Here is a 12,721-nt window from a genome sequence, read left to right on the forward strand (position 1 = left end):
CCGATGTCCGCATAGAATAACTTTTCCTGTCCGCATAGAATAACTTTTCCAATTGATCTCCGTACTTGAGAGGGAAGCATGAATTATTAAGGAAAGGTCCAAATAAAGTGGAATATTATGAAAATTAACATAACATATTTATTTTCAAGCATCAGTCCAAAGTAGGTGAAAAATAATGCAAATTACCATTACATATTAATTTTCCTTCATTAGCTACGTACTTCTTTCAAATTTATACATTCTAAATGTCTTCAATCGATTATTCTATCTAATTGGCAGCTCGGAATGGCCAGCGGCTTGGACACTCTTTGCGGCCAAGCATACGGAGCACGACAGTACCAAATGGTTGGAATCCACACAAACAGTGCAATCCTCTCACTCATACTAGTAACCCTCCCCATTTCTCTTCTTTGGGTTTCAATGGGGAAGCTACTTTCCCTCATCGGCCAGGACCCCCAAATATCCCATGAAGCTGGCAAATATATTGTATGGATGATCCCTGGCCTCTTCGCCTTCGCCATTACTCAACCTCTGATGAAGTTTCTTCAATCTCAGAGCTTGATTCTTCCCATGCTTTTGAGCTCGCTTGCAGCCATTTGCGTCCACATTCCTTTGTGTTGGGCAATGGTGTTCAAAACCGGATTGGGCAATATCGGAGCAGCGCTTTCTATTAGCATTTCGTATTGGATCAATGTACTGATTCTTGTATTGTATATTAAGTACTCAGATTCTTGCAGAGAAGCTCGTGTGCCGCCATCAATGGCGGATTTCAAGGGCATCAACGAGTTCTTGAAACTGGCAATTCCGTCTGCAGTAATGATATGGTAATTCTTTATGAATTGTTCTTTGTATTTTTTATTATTATTATAATTCTGTTAATTAGTTGATGATCACAGTCTTGAATGGTGGTCATTCGAGCTGCTTGTCTTGCTCTCAGGTTTCCTGCCAAATCCAAGGCTTGAAACGTCGGTCCTTTCTATTTGGTATGAAATTACAATTATTCACAATAAGAACTTATTAAGTTAGGATCAAATATTTTGGATTAACTCGCGATCTCTTTCTTATGCAGTCTTACAAGCATTGCAATGCTCTACAACATACCATATGGCCTTGGCTGTGCTGCAAGGTATGATCTTTCATAGTTTCCTCTAGGGGTGCAAACGAGTCGAGTTGAGCTCGAGCCGGGAGTTGTTTGAGTCGAGCTCAACTGTCAGATACCGAGCTCGAACTTGAGTCGAGGTCAAAATCCAGGCTCGAGCTCGACTCGTCTCATGTCAAGCGGCTCGTCGAGTTCAACCCGAGCTCAAATTGTCATGATTCGTCATCCCGAGGTCCGTCGTGGTCGAGCACAATCCGTCGTTGTTGCGTCCATTCCAAGCTGTGCTGTTGTCAAAATTTGTCATCCCAAACACGTCCATCCACGTCCCGAGCACATTCATCTATCGTCGTCCTGAGCTCGTTCCTGCGAATCCCGCCAAGTCAAGCGGCTCGTTGAGCCGACGAGTCGAGTCCAATGCCTGTTCGAGCTCGAGCTCGACTCGTCAAGCCTGTTACCGAGTCGAGTCCTAGTCGGCTTGACTCGGGTGCACCCCTAGTTTCCTCTATTCACATGAAGATTAAGGCTTTCTTTGGATCGGCTTTCTTATTGCTTCTTAAAGAAGCTTTCTAGTACAAAAATTAAAACTTTTGTATTAAAAAGTTTCTTTAAAAGCAATAAGAAAGCCATCCCTCATTTGGGACAACTTTTTAGAAATCAATGAGAAAGTTGTCTCAAATGAAGCCTAAAAATGGAAAATTTTAGGTATAGAAATCTGATAAACTTTATGTGCGTGTGTATAGTACACGCATATCAAATGAACTAGGAGCTGGGAATCCAGAAGGAGCTCATTTGGCTTTTCGTGTGGTGATATCGATCACAATTATGGAGGCACTGGTGGTGAGTGTAACAATATTCGGCCTCCGTCGAGTCATTGGTTATGCCTACAGTAATGAGGATGAAGTTATCGATTATGTCAGGGAGATGGTTCCTCTTGTTTCCATCTCAGTTATCACCGATAGCTGCCAAGGAGTGTTGTCTGGTAACCTTCTTCTTCTTCCCCAGCCAATTCTACAAGTTGCATCCACACTACACGAAATTCATGTATTTTCGGACGGCTAATTGTCGCCGCCGGAAATTTAACAAAACAGCCGGTCAACCGGCGCTACCCGGCGGTTTAGCCGAAAGGTAATACCTGCGGTTTTGACGTCCGGTAAGCCGCCGGTAAAAAACCGGCGGTGACCCGGCGGTTTAGCAGCCGCTAATACCGGCGGTTTTGACGGCCAGAAGACTGGTAAGCCGCTGGTGATTAACCGGCGGTCACCGGCGCTACGACCGCCAGAAATTACCGGCTGTCTAAGCAACCAGAAAACCGCCGGAACGCATAACTGCCGTAAAGGTTTCCTACGCGGTCTATTCCGGCGGTTTGTGAACCGCCGGAAAGCCGCCGGTTTTTTTAAGAACCGCCGATAATGCCTGAATTTCCTATAGTGACACTGACAAGCTTAGCTAGCTATAACAAATTTTGAATTTTATCACTTAACTCCAGGTGTTGCTCGTGGATGCGGCTGGCAACACATAGGAGCTTATATTAACCTTGCAGCTTTCTATCTCGCTGGGATCCCAATTGCGGTTGTGTTAGCTTTTCTCCTCCATATTGGTGGTAAGGGCCTATGGATTGGTATATTATCTGGTGCTGTGATTCAATCATCTCTTCTTGGGGTAGTAGCAATTTTTACTAATTGGCAAAAACAGGTATGTTAATTTCTATATAAATGATGATTTATTTCCTTAAGCTTATTTTATTAGCTATTAATGATCTTTAAAATTTAAAATGCTGAACAACTTCTATGGTTTGTGTTGCAGGCAGTATTGGCGAGAAAGAGAACATTAGAAGAGAGATCTTTATTACAAAGTGATTTGAAATGAATTTAAGTTTTGTTTGAGGCGATTTTTTTTTTACTATTTCATAAAGCAGCTTTGTAGTAGAAAAATTTTTAATTCGAAAAGAAAATTATACAAAAAAACTGCTTTAGAAAGCTATAAAAAAATTGTCCCAAGCTAAGCCTTAGTTTTTGAGAATTTTGATTGAATCATTATCTTTTTCACTCACTTGTCAGCATAGGAAATGTTTGGTTGAAAAAATTCATCTGCACTTAGAATAATCATTTACCTATGATGATTATAATAGCTGTGATGTTTGTTTTTATATTAATAAAATATTAAAGCATAAGTTCTTAAGTTCATAGAAATTACTTTTAGAATTAAGATAACATTGTCAAATTTATAATTAATATTAACTCTCTATTGCAATTATTCTTCTAAACTCTTAGGCTTTTTTTAGAACAGCCTTCTTACTATTTTTTAAAGCAATTTTTCAGTATAATTTTTTTTAAATAAAAAATTTTGTACTAAAATTTTGTTTTAAAAAACATTAAGAAAGTTATCTCAAATGAAACCTTAGTTTCTCACAATGCAAATATTAATTAATAATAGCTAATTTATGTTAATGAAATTATTAATTTATTGCTATCTTTTCTCTATTTTAATTGAAAGTGAAGTATAACCATCCCCTTTGATTTAAATGCTAATAATTGCAAAACTGACCCTTGATTTGGAAAGCTAATTGAACCCCTTCTAATAAAGCTTTGAATTGTAATATTAGATGGGCATCAAAGTCTATTTAACTTTGTGTTTATGTGGTCATCAATAAGGATGTACATGTTCTATAATCTTTATTAATGTATTGACAAGGTAAGATATTTTTATTTTTTTTATTAGTCTTATAGCACTTATTGATTTAAGGAAAAAAATTGTCTCGAGATATATTTCTTAATTATTTTTTCCTCAAAATAATGAAATTTTTTTAAGATGAATGTAATATAAATTTTGATTGATTTTTATTAATTATATTTGATACACCACAAAAAAAAAAAAAATTGTGACTGAGCATGAATCTCGATGCAATCCGAAGTGGGAATTCAAAATTAAATTAAGGAAGATCCAATTTCGATTTCAACAAATTTATAGTCAATTTGAATATCTCAAGGAGATGAACCCAAGGACACCAAATTTAGTCCAATATGAGCCCAATTCAAACAATCATAACATAATTTTAAGCTTCAAAACATCGATTGGATGACCAAATGATATCCGAATATGACATGGTTATAGCTGAATCGAGCTGCTTGACGAGATGAATCTAAGGAGCCTAAGATCACTTAATTCTGATATCATTAAGGAACTTAAATGCTAAACAAATGCTCGAAGTTCACAAGGGAATCAATATGAGTCGTTCAATGGAACACTCTAAATTTGCCCCAGATTTTTTTCATATTTACTGAGCATGCCTCTCCCAAAAAACTATAAAATAGAACTTCATTTTTCACAAAAGAGGGGAGAATGGGAGGAGAAAATCAATGAGCTCTATTGCATTCTCCATCCAATGTCATTGCCATATCTCTTCCCAACCACCGATCATCATCAAACTTACACCTATTTGTTGGTCGCTGCCGGATCTCTTTCTGATCACCAGTCGTTGCCAGACTTCCACCTATTCGTCAGCCACCACCAAATCTCTTTCTGACCACCTATTGTCAATAGAATTCTGCCTGTTCATTGACCACTACTGGATCTCTTCCTAACCACTGGCCGTTGTGGGACTTCCACATGTTCATTAGCCACCGTCAATCTCTTCATGACCATCAGCTGTCATTGGACTTCATCATGTTCGTTGGTATTTGCTGAATCTCTTCCTGACCACCTACCGTTGCTAGACTTTAAGTTGTTCGTTGGTCATCACTGAATCTCTTCCCGACCACCGACTGATGTTAGACTTTAACCTGTTCGTTGGTTACCATTGGATCACTTCCCGACCATCGACCATCTCTGGACTTCCACTTGTTCATTAACTGACACAAGATCTCTTCTTGAGCACTAACCGTCGTCGGACTGCCGTCTGTTCATTATCCACCATCAGATCTAGACCACTGACTGTCACCAGACTTTCGTCTGTTCTTTAGCCACTGTCGGATCACTTCAAGACCACCGACCATTATTGAACTTTTGCTTGTTCATTGGCCATATTCTAGTGACTATAAGTCATGTTCTGGCGCCTACAAGTACATTCTCGTGCTATAAGCACAAAAAATGAGTCATAAGGGATCATAATTCTTTAAGATTTTGTTTGGGTCTTGAAAATAAAATGTGAGATGAACTGCTTTATAATATGAATTTAAATTTATTTATCGACTGAACATTATTATTTAAATATTTAGATAACTGCTATATTCTTATCACATTTCTCAGTATAATGATTATTAACCTGCTTTTAAATATTTAGTTAAATGTTTAATAAAAAAATTAAAATTTAGATTGGTTTGTGTGTCTTGCTGAGCTGTTGTAGCTCACTGAAATTTTTTTTGTTTTTGTTTTCAGGATCAGGGAAAGGGAAGGAGTTGGTTGATTAGCAGTTTCGGGATTTTATTTGAGTTTATAGCCATTTCTCTATTTTGATTTTTGTACATGACTAGTTTATTATTTAGCTATGTAGCTTCTATTTGTAGCCATATATTATAATGTAAATATATTTTAATGAAATGAAAGAAATTTTGTGGATGAGTTATTTATAATATTTTGAATATTTTAGTAGCTATGTAGTTTTTTATTTATATAAAATGAACACTAAAAGATAATATGAAATATTCCAAAACTAGATCTTGAGAATTGGCTGTCTCTTCTTAACACAATAGGACATGCCCTGGTTGGGTTCGGTTTTGACACATTTATCCATAGGAGTCTCCACAAAACCGACTGTCTCCTCATCATCTAAGTTAATATGTTGAGAACCAAATGAAGTTTGGCAATTTCCTGACCTAGCCCAATCTCCAGTTGCTTGACCTTCACCACAAACTTTCTTTAATTCCATATAATTTGGGAGAGGGATATTAAGATATGTAGCATCTTTGAAAAAAAGCATGTAATTATTTAGATTAGTAAGCATAAGAGATAAATTTCATCTTTGCATTTGTAAAAACTCATCTTATTCTGCTACCAAACAAGAACATGACAAATTCAAGTACAAAATATATATTAGCAAAACTATACCTTCAATGCATTTTTCTTCATCCATGACCTTTTTAATCGAGAGAAAAAAAAAAAACATTAAAAATTTTGGGTTGTCTATTGTCCAAACTTCCTATATACTAGTTCATCTACAAAACATGGTAATTGGACCTTGCTATTAGTAATTGGACAGGATTCAGATTTACTTGCTGCAATGGAGCAAATACTGTAGAGGAATCGAATGAAAGAAATATTGTTTTTTACATCAATCTACTTATAGGCGTAGAAAATAAGTGCTATGAGGATAAGTGCATTTTGTTAACTTGTTAAAATATATACAACCAATTTTTTTTCTTAATATTTTGTGGGCTAATTAATTATAAGCCTATTTCTTCTAAAATATCCCACTTTTAGAGAGTTATAGCTCCAACTAAACTAATAAAATCTTATTTTTCTTCAGTAGTGCAGAATCATTTCACATCGACAACCTTAGCAACCGATTCTCCTCATTCTCTCATATCAATGAAAAAAAGCAAACAAAAAATTTTTGTCTGTATGATTTGGATGAGTGCTATGAAGAAATTTAGCCCAATTTTTCATTGTCCGAAAGCAACAAAGTTCAAGCCAATCAGAACAAGAAGAAAAAAAAACCGGCCATGGGCTCCCCCCTTCTACGATCTTAAACTTCCACATTAGCAAATCAAAGCATACTTTGCCAATCCACTACGAAGTATTCACCAAAAGCAGATCAAAACAGTACGAAGATCCTAACGTTTTGCAGATTTGTGGGATTTGACCGAAGAAGCATGCGAAAGGGAGAAAGGAAGTTACCTTCACTGTGAGTGAGCTCCCACAGTTGCTTCCGATTAAGATGTCGTGCCTTCCGATATGACAGGAAGGGAACATCGTCAAGGAGTGAAGCCGATTAGCAATGCAGGAGTCCACGAAGCTACACGTGCAGAACTCTACCTCACGCCTAAGCATCGAGCTCGTTTACTCGACAAGAGCTCGAGTTAGTTTAACTCGTGAGCTCGATAAACTCAACTTGCGAGCCCAAAATAAGTCAAACTCGAGCCGCTAGGCTCACATACACCCCCTACAACCAACCAACAGCCTCTAAGGGCATCTCCAACCGTAAATACAATTTTCCACGACAAAATACAACAAAACCCTAAAATGTCGTAATTTTGTTCTAATCGAACTCCATTTCGCGGGTAAATCCTCTCGTAACCGACTTTCTCCATTTCCCAGCCAATCTCCTTGACACATAAAAATTTAGCGGGTAAACAGTACAATGCAATGTGGCACTGTTCATCCGCGATGGATTAAAACGAGCAAAGAACGGCAAACAGTGGTTTGCCCTTCCATTGAGATGGTCTAAGACTTTTCAGAGGATAAAACAAAAATAATATCATAAGATCTAAATCCTGATTTACGGTATTTACGCCAAACAGCCCCTTCGACCCCTTCTTCACTCACGAAATACGTTGAGCTTGCTGGGAGAGGAGAGAAATGTCGGCGAGAGGAGGGAAGAAGGCGCGGCTCTCTCGAGCCCTAGATTCCCACATTCGAAACATCGAAGAAACGTTCCAGGTGATTCCCGATCTTCCGCTTCTCGGTGTTCCCATCTTCTTAGTTTTCCTTTTTAAATCACTTCTGGGTTTTAGATACTGGAGAAATCCGCTGCCTCTTCCCTCGAGAAAGTGGAGTGGTCTCAAGTAATCAAGCTGGGTGATGAGGTTTCCAAGCAGGCCACTATTGGTATCATCATGTCCTTCGCTTCTCCTTGCTTTTGGAAATTTTTATTTCTTAATTCTATTGTGGGCGTATTTTTGTATCGAAAGCAAACGCGTTTTTGTTTTTTTGAAGAAAGTTAGTTTTCTTGGCTCTCCTGAGTGTATCTGGGTTTGAGGGGATGTTATTTGTTCCACTCTGCATTGTATTGTTTTCATCTGATTATGTTACAATTTTCTAACACTAACAATCCACTCTGAGAAGTGAGATTATGTGTTAAATAAACTCTTTCTGCACCTTTTTTAAGAAATTGACAATTTGCTTTTTTTTTTTTTCACATTATTCTATGCTTAGGCGCCATTTGGCTGCTAGTAAGATTTAGTAAATCTTGCACATTCAGATTTAGCAAATCCCGGACCCATTAAATCCTGCAAATTGTTTGGCATGATAGATGTTAAAGCTTGTTAAATTCTAATAAACTTTTGACAAATTGTTTTCAAGATTTAGAATTTTAATGATGGAGAGGAAAAGCATTGTGCAGAAGTTGTGTAAATCTCTTATGTCATACCTATCCTAGGGTTTTCTAAATCTAATATTTTGCTTAAAAAAGAATAAAATTAGGATTTAAGAACATAATAGCATTTATGTGGCTCAAAAAAGTTGTTTGGCAAGATTTAAGCTTAAATTCTGGCTAAAACATGCAATCGAACAACGCCATAAATTGTCTTTCTTCCCTGAAATGATTGGCTTAACATGAGCAAAGCAAATAGAAATGCATGTCATGTCCTTCTCAATCTATTGTTAAGATTTGTTCGTTGACTTCTGTTCTGAATGCTTTGTTCAACCTTTGTTTTTGTGGATGCCATTCAGTTTTGAGGATATTATATAGTTGTTTTACTCAATTGTAAAACTCAAGACAGAGCTACATGTTCTTAGGTCATGACAATCTTGTGTTTCTTCATCTGAAAGCTGAATCCTTAGAGAGGTTGACTTTAGACCTATTTATTTGATAGAGTTCAAAGCTATGTGACTCGCACCAATGGGATGATGCTTAATGAAAGGCATGATGGTTAAATATTTTGGATATATACATGAATCAGCATTCCTCACTTTCTCATGTTCGTGTTAACTTCCACCCAAATTTTTTTGCATGACTTCCATCCATGTAACTTTTGGCCTCTCCTTTGTAATCTTTAACTTATTACTCTCCTTTTGGGTCATTTTTACCATTTAACCTTTTCAAGCCCAGCTAAGTTTATTCACTACAATAGTACAATCATATCTTCAAAATGTTGGGCATAAGGTGAAATTTCCTTAAGTTTATTCTTAAGGTCTAAAGTCTTAATCGCATAAATAGCTTCTAAAAATGTGAGTAAGGCTGTGTATCAACTTCTTTCGCAGGCCTTATATTAGCAAGAGAGCTACATGCAATGGGCATGCCTTTTTTTAATCTCCTCCAAAGCTGAGGTTCTATCCATCATCTTTAACATCATTAAAATTATCGGCCTATATTATTTCATGCATTTTTCTATTGTTAAACCATCTATTGGATACATCAAAAAATATTTGAAGAATTGTTGTGATAGCAAGAAGAAACTTATGATTTTCATTGGATGGATTGGAACGAATAACTTGGAACTCAATACATGGATTATTTTTCTATATCTATATCATACTAAAGGGTTTTGACTGGTAAAATATTTGGGTTAAAGTTGGTTTCTAGTTGAGCTTCTATAAATTGCCTGATCTTTCTTATTTTTGTTACATGCTTGATGAATGGTCAATTTATTAAAACTGATGAAATTTGATGCATTATTAATTTTTTAATCTAGATTAATATGAATGATGTGATTTATGTTTGAAAACCAACCACAAAATGTGGTAAGCTATAAACGAAACTTGGGTTAAGTGTCCACTCTCCTCATAAGACGAGAAGAATCCATCTTTTCCTCTCCCTCTCCCCCCAATATTGCGTGCGCACACACACAAACTTCTAAGCTATGTTGCACCGATACAAATACGATGACACAAATATGACACGATACAGATATGGGACACGTCAATTATTAAAAATACAGGATATGGGTATGACACGAACACGCATTATAATTTATAAATCATACATAAATATTAAGAAAGCAATCAAAGCTTTTTTTTTTTATCATATGATGCTTTTGTAATCTAAAACCTAAAATACACATTACATCATTGACTCATACATATTGGTTTCTTGATTTTTTTTTCACCATGAACTGTGGGCGATGTTTATGTTGGTTATTTAATATCCTAGATTTGTGGTGAGAATTGAACTTCTAACATTTTCTTTTCAAATCAGTTGGGAGAATGCTGCTCATGATGATGGTGATGGGAAATCAAATGGCTAAAACTTGTCCACATGAACATAATGTTTTATAAAGTACTCAAATGAAAATCAGTTTTCCGATTGAATTTTGCTGAGGTCTGTGTCCACTCTGTGCAGCTGGGATGCTCTGGAGTGTAGAAGAACCAGAAATGAAGCAACTGGAGGAGTGCATGGAAGCATACTTTAATGTGCTTCATGGCTTTGTTTTGATCTGTCATGGCAGTACAGCTGGTGCTGGCCCTACCCTTCATGCAAGTATTTGTTCTTCTGCAAGACAGGTCATTGATAGTAGCCTTGCACTGTTAAAGGAAGCTCTCTCTATTGGTGAGCACTTTTACTTCCAAATACATTTTGCAACATCTATTGTCAAATAATTTTGTTGTTAGATTACAGATTTCTTGTTCTCCTGTACGTTTGGCTTAGATCATCACAATATATGCTGTTTTATGACCCAAAACTTGCAGAACACGGAACTCAGGAAACTTGTTTCATAATTTGAGATCCTTGTGGAACTTTCTGGTTTCACTTAATTTTAGTTGTACATTCATTAGGATTATCACTGTGGCAGTACCATCGTATGCTGCTCTTTTGGCTAATTTTTTTGTGTTCCTCTTTGATGGGGCTATTTTGTTGAACTTCTTAGATGTTATGTGCAAAATGTTTGCTATTCCTCTCAAGAGATGTTCAATAAAATAATATTTTACCATCTGCTTCTACTCTTCTTAGAGGTTTCTAAAAAATTCAAACAAAATTAATCAACACATACTATGTGAAAATATTGATATTATTGCAACAAAAAACTTATTACTTGCAAAAAATATATATTGGAATTGATGACTAATTAGAAAACCCTCATTCAACCCAAAGAACATTGGTAAAATCATAGATTGAAATTATCTATTCCTTATAAAGAATTAAAAAAAAACTAAAATAAATTTAATGAACATAGAAATTATGTTAGGTGAATAAAGAAAGTTAAATAGACAATTAGATAACTCATTCTTGTTTCAGATATGTTTCATGTCAATGCTTGGATAAATTATTCTGTGCAAACGCCGAATGCCGTCCAGAGGTCAACCAGAATGGGCCACGTCACCCCTTCACTCGGTACCGCTAATACGGCGCATTCTGATTGGTCTCCAGACGGTGTTCTACATCCGGTTTCCATAGAATAATTTCTCCACAGCTTGAGCTAAAAGATCCCGCTTTCTTATTTGAAAGGTAAAATTTCATCAGTTCTATAATTTTGAAATTCATGATTCATTTGATATGTAGTAATCTTCTCCATTAGCAAGATCCTCTGAGTAAATCATTTTAGCATTCTAATCCCAGAGATTTACCTATACAGAATCTCGCAATTTCAGTAATAGATCTTCCATCATCCCTCGGCTCTCTGGTTCTGTTTGGGAAGCTTGTGCCAATCTCAACAAGAACCCCACTTCCAACTGCACTGCTATCGGCCGCGCCATTACCCGTGTAGCCGTCTCAGTTAAAGATATTCTCCGAGAAATGAATGAGCTGAAGCCTGCGGCCCCCAATACCTCAAACGACGCATCGCCTGAGGAAGACGACTCCGACGATGAAGAATTTGGCGATGATCTTTCACCCGAAGAAATGTTAATCGCCCAGTTAACAACCAAAGCTGTTTCTGATGTGCTGGCGGCCTTAAAGGAGGTTATCAGATTTGTTTCTGGTCTGCATACTAAATCAAATGAGGAGAATATGGAACATGTTAAGGCCTTGGAGACATTGCTGAGATGCTGCGAGGAAATTGGAAACCAGGCTAATGAGTTGGGTGCTTCAGTTTACCCACCACAAGAGATTTCTGTGCTGAAATCGGCAGCTAAGAAGATTTACATCGCCATTGATGATCTGCAGAAAGTTGTTGAGATAGTTGGAGGCTCAGATCAGAGCTTTTTAGGCTGTTTTGAAAGATTGGAGGATTCATTGAAGAAAATGGAGTCTGGTTTGTGTGGTGATGTGAGCAGTGAGATAGAAAGGCTTGCGTTGTAATATTTGAAGATTTTCATTTTTTTTTTGTGAGTGAAATTTGAAACTTTAAACTTTAAAGTACAGTTCATAATTTTCTCTGATCTCTCTACTTTTTATATTGATTTAAAAAAAAATAAAGGCAACTGAAGGTTAGGGTCAGTTTTTGTTTATTTATTTTAATATTTTTTCTATTTTTATATTTTAATTTGAAATAGAAATACATTCGATATCTTTAAAGATTGCATAGATAATCTATTATGTTTGTTTAGCGCATTTTTGAACTGATATTATTATTATTTTTACTATTCCCAACAGATTGCTATTATCATATAAATGAATGTATTTAAAAAAATAATATAATTTTGTTTAAATTTTATATAAATATACTTTATTTTATAGTAAAATATACATAAAATAACATGATAATTAATAACTAATAATATTTTTAGACATTTAGTTCAATTAAAATAAACTTACATATCACATACATAACATTCAAATTCAAAACCTCTTAGTTGATAATCAAAACTCTC

General features: G+C 36.1%; 2 protein-coding genes across 5 annotated transcripts; both read left to right on the plus strand.

The window, feature by feature from the left end:
- The first annotated feature begins 205 nt into the window (after positions 1–205).
- LOC110100479 (protein DETOXIFICATION 10-like) lies at positions 206–3,201 on the plus strand. The gene is made up of 6 exons (XM_020828002.2): positions 206–824; positions 897–983; positions 1,070–1,126; positions 1,840–2,078; positions 2,586–2,791; positions 2,903–3,201. The coding sequence occupies exons 1-6, from the start codon at positions 286–288 to the stop codon at positions 2,963–2,965; spliced, it is 1,191 nt and encodes a 396-aa protein (XP_020683661.1). The 5' UTR covers positions 206–285; the 3' UTR covers positions 2,966–3,201.
- A 4,340-nt stretch (positions 3,202–7,541) lies between these two features.
- On the plus strand, positions 7,542–12,291 carry LOC110100480. Of its 4 annotated transcripts, none has more exons than XM_020828003.2 (4): positions 7,542–7,693; positions 7,768–7,861; positions 10,314–10,520; positions 11,545–12,291. In XM_020828003.2, the coding sequence occupies exons 1-4, from the start codon at positions 7,613–7,615 to the stop codon at positions 12,207–12,209; spliced, it is 1,047 nt and encodes a 348-aa protein (XP_020683662.1). In that variant the 5' UTR covers positions 7,542–7,612; the 3' UTR covers positions 12,210–12,291. The 4 variants fall into 4 exon arrangements, with proteins under 4 accessions (XP_020683662.1, XP_028549580.1, XP_028549579.1 ...); XM_028693747.1 differs by lacking the exon at positions 7,542–7,693 and adding an exon at positions 10,170–10,195; XM_028693746.1 differs by lacking the exon at positions 7,542–7,693 and adding an exon at positions 10,170–10,250 and having other exon boundaries at positions 7,833–7,861.
- The last annotated feature ends 430 nt before the right edge of the window (positions 12,292–12,721 follow it).

This window comes from Dendrobium catenatum, unplaced genomic scaffold, assembly GCF_001605985.2.
Source record: "Dendrobium catenatum unplaced genomic scaffold, ASM160598v2 fragScaff_scaffold_353, whole genome shotgun sequence".
Classification (NCBI taxonomy): domain Eukaryota; kingdom Viridiplantae; phylum Streptophyta; class Magnoliopsida; order Asparagales; family Orchidaceae; genus Dendrobium; species Dendrobium catenatum.